Source organism: Equus asinus, chromosome 1 (genome assembly GCF_041296235.1).
Source record: "Equus asinus isolate D_3611 breed Donkey chromosome 1, EquAss-T2T_v2, whole genome shotgun sequence".
NCBI lineage: Eukaryota > Metazoa > Chordata > Mammalia > Perissodactyla > Equidae > Equus > Equus asinus.
In genome coordinates, this window is record NC_091790.1 from 27,726,234 (window position 1) to 27,739,762 (window position 13,529).

At 35.3% G+C, this 13,529-nt stretch overlaps 1 protein-coding gene across 1 annotated transcript in view; it reads right to left on the bottom strand.

Annotated features, from left to right (window-relative positions):
* Positions 1–13,529, bottom strand: part of PACRG (parkin coregulated) — a 459,177-nt gene that overhangs the window by 188,829 nt on the left and 256,819 nt on the right. The window contains exon 4 of the mRNA XM_014858375.3: positions 6,049–6,198. Coding sequence (XP_014713861.1) covers positions 6,049–6,198 — 150 coding nt within the window. The remainder of the gene's footprint in view (positions 1–6,048; positions 6,199–13,529) is intronic.

Here is a 13,529-nt window from a genome sequence, read left to right on the forward strand (position 1 = left end):
GAGTGCCTGCTCCCAACATGGGTTTTATGAGTGAATTGGTTGAAAATAAACTTGAATGAAGCAGTCTGAGTGAAGAGGAAATTTATTTAGCAAGGATTTGTAGATCTCCTAATGGTGAGAAGGTCATCCTATAGGTTGGCCAAGTGTGAGGTGCATCGAATGAGGATATAGAAGCCTTGACTTTTCCCAGGACTGTCTGTCCCTCAGGCTGCTCTCTTAGATCACTGCAGAGCCATCAGTATTTGCAGATATACAGGTCCTTCCCATGCCCCCCCACCCCGCCCCGAGATTTTCAAGGCTTTGGAAGCTTTGCTTATAAAGAACGCTTGGAAGAAGAAGGGACATTGAACTTGGAGAAGTGAAGATTGAGGGGAAAGGAATATTTATATAGTTTTCTGAGGGCCTGCTGTTTGGAAAAGGGATTAGACATTGTTCTGTATAGTTTAGATTAGAGAGAGAAATCCGATAGGATATTAAGCATATATTTCAATTCAACGTAAGAAGGGCCTTTCTTGTTGGAAGTAGAATGGGCTGGCTCACGAAATAGTGAAGCTACTTGGGACAGGAATGAAGACACAAGTGTTGGTCATGCAGACTGGGTTAGTGAACAAATTCTGTGCAAATACATATTAAGTACCTAATTCTTCTAGGTGCGCCATACTCTACATAGGAAAAATGAAGCCCAACACAAGCATTTTGCTCTTGTGGAAATAAAAGTCTAATATATAGCGAATAGGAGAGAGATGCAAACCCAAGAGCCCCTGCACATATCTGCCAGCTTTGCCACGATCCTAGGACTTTCTTTAGACCAACTGGTTAAAGCTGAGTGGAGGAAAACTTGGATGAGATTAGATATATGCGTGATCATTCCCGATCTAACTTTCAGGGATTGGGGAGTGACGATTCTAAAGCTTTCCTCAGTCAACAGGACATTCAAATGCTTCCGAATCTAATAAACTTAATGATTTCAAAAGAACTTTGAAGGAAATTTCTAAAATATAAATCATACTCAGAATTCTACAGAATTCCATGGGGAATAAACTTCAATTCCAAAATTAAATTTAAAGCTCTGTGAAATATCCTCTACACAAGTCAATTATGAGACCAAAAAAACCAAGATTTTTTTTCGGTAAACCATCAGCTCCTAAAAGTTCATCAGCATTTTAAAGGACCATGAGAACAGGTCCCACAGTACTCACAGAACTATCTAGAGGGTTTGAATCAGGTTGACTGAAAACACTTATGTTCGCACAAGAAGTTGTTTTAAAAGATTGTCAGCTAAAACAATTGTTTGTATTCTTTAGAAACTACTTAAATCTCAGGGTCAGACTTGGTATGAACATTATAAAACTTTGCAGATTCAATGCATTCTCATTACTTATATGTTTTAACGTGTCTGAATTTGAATTAAAATTTTTAAATCCCTTTTTCATAGACTTTTGTCAGTCTGTAGTGGTATCCATCCTAGCAGTATTCTAGATAAGTCTACACATGTGGGTCCATATTTGATTTCTACATACACGGGAGCGTGTTATTTTATTATTATATTTACAGTTTGTGTCTTCCATGACATAAAATAATGGGGCTATTAGAGTCACTGATACCTGGAGTCTCCGAACCGCTTCAGGTAGAGGCTATTTCAGGACTTTTGGTGTATTTAGAAACAAAGGAATCAAAATAAGAATTGCCTCCAATCTTTATTATTTTTAAGGTTATGGGCCAGTTCTAATGTGTTGGCAGAGCCCCATATTTTAGCTGTAAATATTTTAATACCATTTATTGGCTCATGCTTCTCAAATGCAATACACTGCATCATTAATTTTGTAGTTTCATCTCTGAAAGCTATAAATTGAACATTCGTATTGTCTTAATTTTCTGTAACCTTTAATAACATTTGTGAAAGAACACAGCAAAGAATAAATTGCTATTATAGAAATTCTTCTTTCTCTTTCATCCCAAAGCAGTGACTGGAAAGACAGCCTGTTTTAGATATCCAAAATTTGTTGTTTAGAATTAAGGAAAACCAGCTCAAAAGCTTAGATACTAGTTTGGATCTTCCAAAGAGAACCCTGGTCCAGGCACTCCTTGTTTGTCACACTCAGGCTTCTTTTTTTTCAAATGTGATGTTCCCCAAAACAACAGTCTCCTATTTGAGCATAAAGATTAAACCAGGATGGGATGGATTTGAAAACCAGTTATCCTTGAACGAATCCCAGAGTCCTTAACTTATCTGGCCTCCCACCTGGCACTTGGGCCTCAGAAGCAAGGTATATCCTTTGAAGAGAAAGAATTACTGCGGCTGGAAATTCAGGAGGTTGTGCCTCATTCCCAGGCTCACAGAAGGGCCGAGGAGATGAGTTACCCATCGGAGGGACACAGTCGCTTATTGGTGTTGCTATATAATAGCTTATGTAGTATTGCTATATTTGTATATAATATCATATAATAATATGTGTATGTAATATTGTTTATGTATATAATGCTGTATGATAATAACGTCTCCTTTAACACCCAGTCAAGCCCAGGCTCTACATGAAGGTGGTATGGATACATTATCTTGAATTGTCATGCCAACTGTACAAAACAGGCATTGTTATAAATATTTTGTATAGTTGAAGAAATTTGAATTCAGAGAAGTTACATGATTTTCCTAAGATTACATCTCTTCTGGCTTCAAAATATTACTCTTTATTCCACATTACAATTCATATCTTAGATTTATCTGTTGACGGTAGCCTAATTAAACCACATGAAAAAATATTATTCACAAATAGAAATACAAAGCCACTCTTTCTCCTAAAACAGGACTGATCTTGTGGGGCTGGCTATAAGTTTCAATACTTAGAGAGGTGTAGACGGCACATAAATTGGTGTTGCCAGCATCATCTGTGCCTCCCCCGATCTACCTCATTTCCCACTGGTCCCCTGGGAAGACTGTCCAGCCCCTGGTGACTCAGCCCCACCACTCATTTCAGAGAAAGTCCAGTTGACATTGAAGTAGGACAGAAACTGCAAAAAGCAGCAGGCAGTAGAATTAAGCTAAAGCTTGTATTTTGAGGAACCACTGACAGAAAGGCATTATATTTGAAGGAATATTCTCTCATTCATTCATTCTTTCTTCCTTTCTTCCTGTCATTTACATCTGATCTCAGTCTCAAGGAGATTTTGTGGTGGGACTTGAAAGAAATATGTTTGAATCTGTATTTAACATGATATTGATTTATGTGAAAGTAGGAAAACGTGGAAACGTGAAATTTCTCATAAATACATTGAAATTAAGGATAAATTTTTTCTAATGCTACATGCTGTCAATTTCTAATATAATTTTAATTGTAAATAAATATACCAGTTACTAAAAACATCTGCTTAAATAAAATAAGTATACATGGTTCTGTGAATGTGAATAAAATATCTATAATCATAAAGCAGGATTTATTAAAATGCTATTAAAGCTAAATTATTTTCATACTGAAAATACTATTGTAATTGGAAATTATGTGATAAGCTTCTTCCAATAGAAATGGATCTCTGGTAACATAGCCACTTTGAAGAATAGTTTTAAGTTTTATAGCTAGAATGCTCCAATTTTGTAATATGACCCTCTGGAAATACAGCAAACTACATTCTGGCATTATATGACAAGTTTCTAAGATAAGTAGAAAATGAAGCTGAAGCTAATATTTTTTTTCCCTCAAATGTCAGAAAGACATTGAGCAGAAAAATAGTTGAATGTAGAATTCCTGGTGCATGCATGTAGAAACATTCCAAAATAATTAGCTATGTTTGGGACCAATTAAGGCTATGGTATAAAGTCTAAATTCCTCACGCTGATAAAATCTAAATAGGGATATATTCCGAAAGCCAATCACTTCTTTTATTAAGCTTATGAACATTTGTGAGTTAAAGAATTAAATTAAAAGTATAATAAGGAAGACGTATAAACCAATTGTTTTCATTTAGTAGTCTCCCAATTAGTAGTTTGGTAGTTTAGTAGAGCTCCCAATGAGATTTATCTGTCTTTGTGGCAGCTGTACTCATTCTTCACAGGTTTCCTTAAGGATGAGAGAGATCCTAATTGTCTTTTGACTATCACTGTTTTCCTTCTTTTATACAAAGATACAACATGATGCTTAGATTTAAGTTCCAGATTCTACTGTGGGACAACAAAAGCTTAACACAGCATTGTAGCACCACCGACTCCTACTCAAATATGGGAGGAGCAATGTGTTAGCCCTCCTCTTCCACGACAGTCAAGTACAGAAACAGATGTTTATATAGGAGGAAAGTTACAGAGGCAACTGGTGCAAGGAAGAAGTAGGGAAAGTCACAGTACATAGATTCTAAGTTCCTATGAGGATTATTGAGGACACAGTTGCCAATCATACACTACCAAAATGTTAACTATGACTAAGACTTCTGGGGATGGCTGTTTCCTAATTCTTCCATTTCTTTAATTCTTCTAGCTTTCTCATCTCTGTCTCTATCTTTATCTTTATATCTATCTCTATCATCTGTATCTCTATCTCCCTTAAGTTAACTAGAATCTTTCTCATCTGTCTCTATCTTTATCTTTATATCTATCTCTATCATCTGTACCTCTATCTCCCTCAAGTTAACTGGAATCTAAATATAATTGATGAACTTAGAGTTTATTTTATGACCCATAATTGAAGACTGTGCACACATGTAGTCAATGCCAATAGTAAAAATATAAATTATGAATAAAGAATATTTAAACAAGTATTTTCCAGAAAGTAGAAATGTTGTTACTAAAACTTTCATTTTAGACCATAAGAGACTCAATTACTAACATCTGATTTTTACTTTCCTGAAAGAGTGACCATCTTGTCTTAATGTCCACATTAGCTCTATAGCTTTTAGATATTTCAAAGTGGATATCAACTCATTCAGTTATGAGCATTCTTAATCTCCCATAACCCCAGCTGAAGTCCTTTTTACTGAGTATGTTTAATATTAAACATATAAGTAAGTCCTACTATTGAAAGACAAAGACCGTCTGAGAAATCCATGATTTCCTGCATAGTCTGCCTGATTAAGCAGACTAACAGCAATTTAGGAATAATATGAAAAATCCTGATTCCAAACAAAAGACTTCATGAGCTCGGAGCTGCCACACACAGTGTCTTGTTTGATTTTTTTTTTTTTTGTATATACAATAAGGACATCACGTTGCAAAATTTTCATGCAGGCTTCCACAAAATTACTAATTTATTTACATGGCTGTCGGGAATTAACTTCAAACGTTGACTTCACTGTGCATATGAGAAGTATGGAACTTCAAAGTTAGGAACATAAAGAAAATTAGATTCACAGCATTTCAAGAGCCATGAAAGGAAAATCATACTCTCAATGAACAGATGCATATCCACTGCCTGCCAAGAGATCACCGAAACTTGCTACTACCTTTGTTAGGGCGAGGCTGATTCCTCTGAGCTCATGAGTGCTTCCAAAGGCTTAGAGATAATATATTTTTTTTAAATAAATGGATCAAGAAGCATAGATTTCTAATCAGTACTCATCATCAACTAAGTAACTACAAAAGATCTACTTTTTTTTAATGGGAGAACATGCATTAAAACTCTCCAAACCACCCGCATCAGATTTTAATAATATTGCTTTAAAAAATTTATCTTAAGCCAATTAATCATAACTGACTACAGTTTTAACAGGAAGTACCAAAAGGTAGAATTACTATCAAGAGAAACGACAAACTGAACACCTACTAATAGATTCAAAAGACTATTAAAAAACTTTACAATTTAATTATTGGAAGATTATAGAACCGCTCCAGTGCTTCTGAACTGAGTAAGTAAGCTGTACGTGTGAGGAGTAATAAATGAAATTGTTAATTTTACCATTTCCCTAGGGAGTAGCAGAAGAAGGGTGGGAGTTACGCTATTTAGATTTCCAAATGCATCTTGGTTTATATGCAATCATAAATCCTTAAATGTGTTGCTAATTAACTCTACTTCAAACCACTCCCTTTTTCAGGGCTTAAAAGACATTTTGACTCCTGGGATAACTCACCATTCATATTCTTAAAGATGTTCAGGATGGGGAGGATTTGACGGTAATAGGGCACCAAAGCTTCACCCACCATCTCAGCTGACACAACTAGATGCTGGAGGACTTTGAGAGTGACGCAGATGACCTGTCGGTTTCGGAGGTTCAGAGCATCTATATGGTAGGAAAAGAAACGAGTGAAAAATAAAAAGCATTAATTCCTACAATGTTAAATTGGAGTCATCTCGTAGACCATTTAATTAAATTGCACTCTATTGGGGATCACCAACGGGATGAGCCTTTATTATGACAGCTTTGAATGATGCAGTGCAGCCCTTAATGTTATAGACAGGGTCTTGTTTGTCTGTTATTTGTTCTCCCAACTTGTACCAGTTCCTCACCAACCCTCTTCAGAGAAGAGGCTGGTGATGGATAGGTAGCATGAAAGATGAAATATTAGTTAGTGTCACTGAAGTTAAAGGACCCCATGAAGGTTGACAACAGATAAATTTTTATGCACAATCCCTTTCGGTTAATAATCCATGCTATTCTTAAATTTGGGAAGAGGGGACTGAGTATGGTGTGTGTGAATAGAAACTATAGGCTGGTTACAAACATGGAGAATATTCTTGGTAGAAATGAACATAAAGTGACTATACATAGACTCTCGAGAAAGTAAGGAAGAAAAGTAAGATTTTAAAATGCTCAGAACTTTAGAAGGGATCAACAGTAAATAACTAATAGACTACAGGAATACAAAATGAAAGAACAATTCCCAATGCACAGTGACAAGCTGTACTGCAGAGACAGGACAGGAGACAGCAAGTTACTAGGTGTTCCCCTACTTCCAGGGTCTGGAAGCTGCCATTTGCACCAGTGGGGAACGCAGAGGGCTGGGGATCAGGACACTGATCTTTGGCTATATGAACTCTGCCAACTCCCCCACACTCTCTTGGTCACAGTTTCCTCAACCATGGGATTGATATCATGGGAACCATCTATGATAGAAGGTCAAAGGTGCAGACTGTGATGACCTAGACTACTCCAAGACAAAGTCAAACACTCTTATTTGTAAGATGTTCTATTTTCTAAAGAAAAGATTGACTTTGACCTTAACGTGAGTGTCTTTTACGGATGGATCAAAGGAACTAGGCTGTCAAAAGAGAGGAAACCATGGTCAAATACCTATAAGGCAGTCCTGATGTTGTTCTTGAACTCCAGCTCAGATTTCCAACAGCCCAGATCTTGCCAGCATCTTAAATTTAGTTTGTCTCAAAGATGTTTCCCCCATAAACTTTCTCTTTTAACCATGTTTCCCATATTTAGTAATGATACAGTCAGGCTCCCAGCCACCCAGGGTCAAAAGCTATTTCTCATCTCTCACATTCCTCATGTTGCAAACTCATGTTGTTCTGCCTCTGTAGTAGCTCTTGAATTTCTGTCCTCCTCCTCCTCCTCATCTCCGCTCCTCTGGTCTCTCCATCCCCACTACCATTCCTCTGGTCCTGGGTCTCCATCCTCACCACCTCTCCTCTGGTCTGGCCCTTGAACTCCTCCACTGGAGCACTGTCATGCCCTCCTAGCTGGCCTCCCTTCTTTCTGTCTTTCTCCACTTCTCCAATCTGTCTTTTCACACTGCTGCTGGATTAACCTTCCTAGAGCATATCTGATGATCTCATTACCTACAAAGAGTTGAAGAGTCCCCTATCACTCCATTTCCTATGAGATAAAGAATAGACTAGCCAGGCACAAGGATGACAGTTAGGATAAGTTTGAACCAAACTGAATTCTCAATTAAAAATTTAAGCATATAAGGTATCATTTAGTGGTTTCACGGCTATTTCCTCTGGAATCACTAGGAAGTTTTTAAAAATAAAATGTGGTCAGCTTCACTCCCTTCAGCAACAAAATGGGAGTTGGGGCATAAAAACACCTAAGGGCAGTGCCACCACTTCTGCTCCGGTTCAGAATACATTCTTGTTTGGTTGAAAGTAAACACAAATGCAATGGATAGAGATGGTTCAGCTTTAACTCAGAGAACCAATCTAAATACAACTATGGAATTCGATTGCATGATGGCTCATTACTACAGCATTTAGATACACGGCAAGCCATACCATATATTCTGAAAAAACAACTAAAAATAGAATGCAATAATTTAGCCTAAAAGCTTTAGTAATGAGATATTTAACAGCAGAGCTTCGGAGAACCATGGGAACGTGAGAGGGAGAAGGGCATGTTGATTGTCTCACGGTGGCCCTTTTTCTGGACTTATCCAATCTAAGAGTTGTTTTGTCTTTTCAGGAAGCCAAGGATTGCTAAACCCTGCCTGCTGACCAAGCTCAGTCTAACAGAAGACAACTGGGAGCTGGCAGAAATGTTGTTCTGAGGATTATGGACTGTGGATATACTTTCAAAAAGTCTGTCAACAAAGCTCAACATGTTTAGGTTTCAGACTGCACAGATCTGTGTGATGGTTAACGCTAACAGTTAATATATACTGAGCACCTCTATATGCCAGGAATTAAACTGAGCACTTTACATCTATTAGTTTACTTAATCCTTATTTGTGAAAATATTTATTAAGAATGGATTAGGTGGCAGTCACTGTTTTAGGAATTGGAGATACAGAAGTGAACAAGGCAGATACGTGATAGATATATCTGAAGTGAACAAGGCTTATCCCTTTGGAACTTATAGTATAGTATGGAAGAATATATTGAAAAAATAATACAAGTGTGATGAGTATTCATAAGAAGGATAGCGTATTCTGAAAGCAAATCAAAAGGGCTGTTTGAACCCAGTCTAGAGAGTAGGGAAGGCTCCCAGACACAGGGACAGATCTAAGGGATGAATAGAATGTTACCTGGGTGAAGAACATTCCAGGAGAGGGAATAGCATGCTAGGGACTGTCCCCTTTTGGATAAAGGAGTCCTCTTTTACCGCAAGGTCTACTCCAGCTCATGAGGATAAAGACATACTTATAGATGTGGGACCAAAGCCCCAGATAGCATAGAAACAGTCTTCTAAATGGTTTATCATTGTGTATACATTTTCCTTGGCGTCATTTAAAAGTGATGGGAAGAAGTATGTGGATGTATGTAGATATGTATAAAAGGAGGGTGAGGTTGTAGTACTTTTTCCCAAGCTAAAAGATCCATAGGTCCCATCTTGCCATATCAACCAAACAGAATCAGATGTTTAAGATCCTGGGTTTCTGCCTTTTCTCTCTACTCATCCCTTCTTCCTACTCCACTTTTTAAAAAGGACTCATAGCCACATCCAGCTAAAGTTTGATAAACTCCTTAGTGAGGAAGGATTAGACATTGAAACAGAACCACATGGGTGTGTTGTTTGTATTTTTTTACACATTAAAATAAATGTATTATTGTGTGCACATAATTCTCATTTCAATTTTTGTTTTCTTTTTCAAGAAAGACTTTCTGTTGATACTATAAAGTCACAAGTAGGAAAAACTATTGAAGGTATTAGAAGAGATAGATATATGAGCATGGCAGAGCCCATTTGGTGACTGCAGAAAAGATTTTGGTAGTCATAGTGTCCACTAAATGCTGGCTTATCACAGTGTTCATCTTTTAGGGTGTACATGCTAAAGCTTGCACTCAAACAGGCTCAAGTATATATGCTCATCTGTTACCAATGTTAGAGAAGAGTTTTGCCATATAGAATATATTGATTAAGGAGTAAGTTTTACATATGTGTGTGTGTGTGTGTGTGTGTGTGTGTGTATATATATATATAACTCATATATACATATATGAGCAATAATACATAAACTTTTGTTGATTAGGTTTATGCTTATAACTAACTGATCACTTTGGGGTAAATTAATAATCTCACCATGGATAGTAATAATAGCTATTAAGAAATAATTATTTCATTTCATTGCAACCCCAATTGAATTAACATGATTGTGATAAAAGTTATTAGGTTGACAATGACTGAAAGTAAAATGCCTGAACCATTACTCTTAACAATATCTAAGATGGAACTCTGAGTCCTCCTAAATGACCAGGAATGGCTCTAAAACCTCGGCAGTTGCTGTGAAATTAAGCCAGGGCATGCACTATAAAAACTCCTTAACTTCATCCAAGAGGGATTTTTTTATATTGCCCATTTCCACTTCACTTCCTCTATTTTTCTTCCTCATTCTTGGGGAATTAAGATAAGCCATTAAGTTGAAGTCTTTTTGTTCTGACTGTCCCAATGGAATTAAATAAAAAAGAAGTCGTTTTTTTTTTTTGAAACCTAGTTCTTTCCCTTTGAAAAAGTATGTTAACAGATATAAAGAGAATATGATTCTGTAGCTTGAAAGAGAAGAAATGTGTTTATTCTTGTATTGATGGGCCTGAAAGCTATTGTCAAGACATAAGTGAGGACTTTGAACTCAAGATTTAAGGTTTTGAAAAGGGTCTAACATAGAAATCTACTGACATTATAGATCAACCAGTGGAAACTTTCTATTCAGAAAATTGGATTTCTATTGTACTGCTTACTGCCTTCAAGTATAATCAACAAGATAGAACTTCCATATATATAGAAAATTGCTGAAGAATAAGGAAAAAATAATTTAAAGTCAAGGTGGTAAAACATTCACCTTAGATGGTTATAAGTTACATGTATGATTTTCTCAAGCATAAAATCCACCATTGCTATGATCTTTGCAAAGTGAGAATATTTTCTATTAGATATGATTCCCTATTGTGGAGTCAGGAAACCTGGAAACATTTCTATCTCCTCTTTTAAAGCGGGAGACACCAAACAAAGCGCAAAAGCAAACAATAAATTCTAAAAAGTATTTTTGACATATGTTATAAACGTTGACATTCTTGATATACAAATAGCTATCACAAACCACAAAACGGCTGAGTCTGCTAATTAAAAGCGGGCAAAATATATGAATAGATAATAACAAATTAATAAATGCAAATGAACAATTACCCATCTAGAATGTTCAACTTCATTGGTAATCAAGTGTCATAAAACACTACTTTATAATTTTTAATATCAAATAACAAAGTTTTTGAAAATTTAATACTCAGTGGTGGAAACAGGATTAGGAAAAGTGGCCCTCTCACAATACCATATTATAAACCATCGCAACCTTTCTATGGTAATATGTATGTAACATTCGACCCAGCAATTTCACTTCTCAGCAGTTAGTCTAAGGAAGCATGCAACTGTGCAGAAAGAGTTATAGAAAAGATGCTATAAATAGTATTGTTTATAATTAGGAGCAATCTAAATGTCCCCCAAACAATAGATTGTTTAAGTAAACTCCAGTATATGGATACAATGGACAATCATAAAATTATTGAAGTCATCTAATAAAAAATATTTTTAAAAAAGAAAAATGCTTATAAGATGCAGGTGAGTAAAAAAGTAGGTTAAAAGCATATTTTCATTATAAGAATAGAAACAGTGAAAATATTGGAAATTTGTATACCCAGACGCTAACAGTAGGGACTATCTTTTCTATGGTCTTATGTAGACACAAGATCTTATTCCATTAAAAAAATACTATTTTTACATTGCTTTTAAAAGTTATCAATATATTTTGCATATTTCCCTAAAAATATTATTATGATTGTAACTTTATTAAGTTTTATTGTAGCAGAATTCAAACACTCTCTCTTTATCCTTTCTCAATATTTTCTTGGTTATTCTTAACCATTTATATTTTGAGACAAAATTGTAAATAATTTGGTCAGGTTAAAAAATATGCCTGGCACTTTGATAAAAATTCCAATAAATTTAGAGAATAATTTTGGAGAAAATTGTCATCTTTACTATTGAATCTTTCAACAGGGACATGTATCTCTTTGATTTTTTTGTGTCTTTAATTAAGCTCCTCCAAAAATCTTTGCAGTATTTTTCATGTAGATTCTGCGCAGTTTTTTAAAGTTTTCTCAAAGGAATTTTATATGTTGCTACTATTTGTGTAAGATCATTTTATCTCAATATGCTTTCTAAAAATTATTGATAATACACACATAAAAACTTATGATTTTTGTATATTCATTTATAATTAGTTAACTTAATTCCCTTACTGGTTCTAATTGTTTTTAAGTGAATTGAATTGGCCTTTATAAGTAATTATATTATCAAAAACATTGCTAAATTTATCTTTTCTTTCTAATATTTATTTTTTGTTATATGACAGAGACCAGAATTGTAAAAGAAAATATGGTGTTATAATCTTAGGAGTTGACATTTTAGTTTTTGAATCATTCTTATTTATTTTGATACCTTGTACAATTTATTTTTATTTTATTGTGTAAAATACATATAATGTAAAATGTCATTTAATCATTTTTAAGTGGACTATTAAGTGTCATTAATTGTATTCACAATGTCAGACAATTATCACCACTGTCTATTTCCAAAACCTTTTCATGACCCAAAACAGACACTCTATACCCATTAAGCAAAACTTCCCCATTCTCCTCATCTCTAGGCCCTGGGAAACTCAAATCTACTTTCAGTCTCTATGAATTTGCTTATTATAGACCTTTCAACGTATTTTGTCTTATTTTTTCTGAAGCTAAAATATTTTATTAATATTCGAGATTGGTGGGCTCAATATCATGCTAGTTGAATTAGATTGAAATGAATATAAATTTTGCTAGTTGAGGGGCACTAACAATATAATCTATTAATTTATGAATTTGCAATATGTTTTCAACCCAAATTTAGGTTTCAGAATTGTAGAAATTTTTCTTCTTTCAAAACAGAACTCAACTGCTAAATAAATACGATGTGGCCTGATTTCTCACATTCTTGCCAATTAAAGGATCACAGACTTAGCCCAGCTCCTGTGAATAGAGAGTAAGCCTATAGCAAGGGTTATTATTTTTTCTTTAATTCATTGTTTTTCACTAAGCATTATACTAAAAAAGTGTCATTTTTTCCTCCATCCCATACAGAAAGGAACTATCTTTATGCAAAATTCAGATTTCCTGTCAAAGCTTTGTTACTACAAGTGGTTAATTTTTTCACTTTTTCAATAGGCAAAAATATATTCTGATGTTAGAACAATAGAATACAATTTAGTATTTGTTGGGAGTGTTAGGCCTTTCTTTCCATTAAATTCCTAGTTTTAAAGAAGGATGCATAATTAATACTAGTTTTTTAAATAAGTGAACATATTCAGTTCCCAAAATGGACTCAACAATACATCACTAGCTGGATCTATTTTATGCTCACAACTTTCTTGACCTGAAGGAACCTGAAGAACAGCGTAACCCAACACACTCCTTTTCAGTCTTGCTGCAACCGAGGTTGGGCCTGAGTTTGCTCTCATACACGCTGAATTCCTCTAACAGTAACTGAGAGTCAATTTATCAATGCCCTGCTTTGTCAGGAGGCAGTGTAGTCTCTTGGGAACAACTTGCTCCCCCAAACTGAGACTGCTGGCTCAGTCCAACTTGAAGGAGTGGGGTGACAGATGCAATGATGACCAAAGGAAGCAGTTAGCCAGCCTT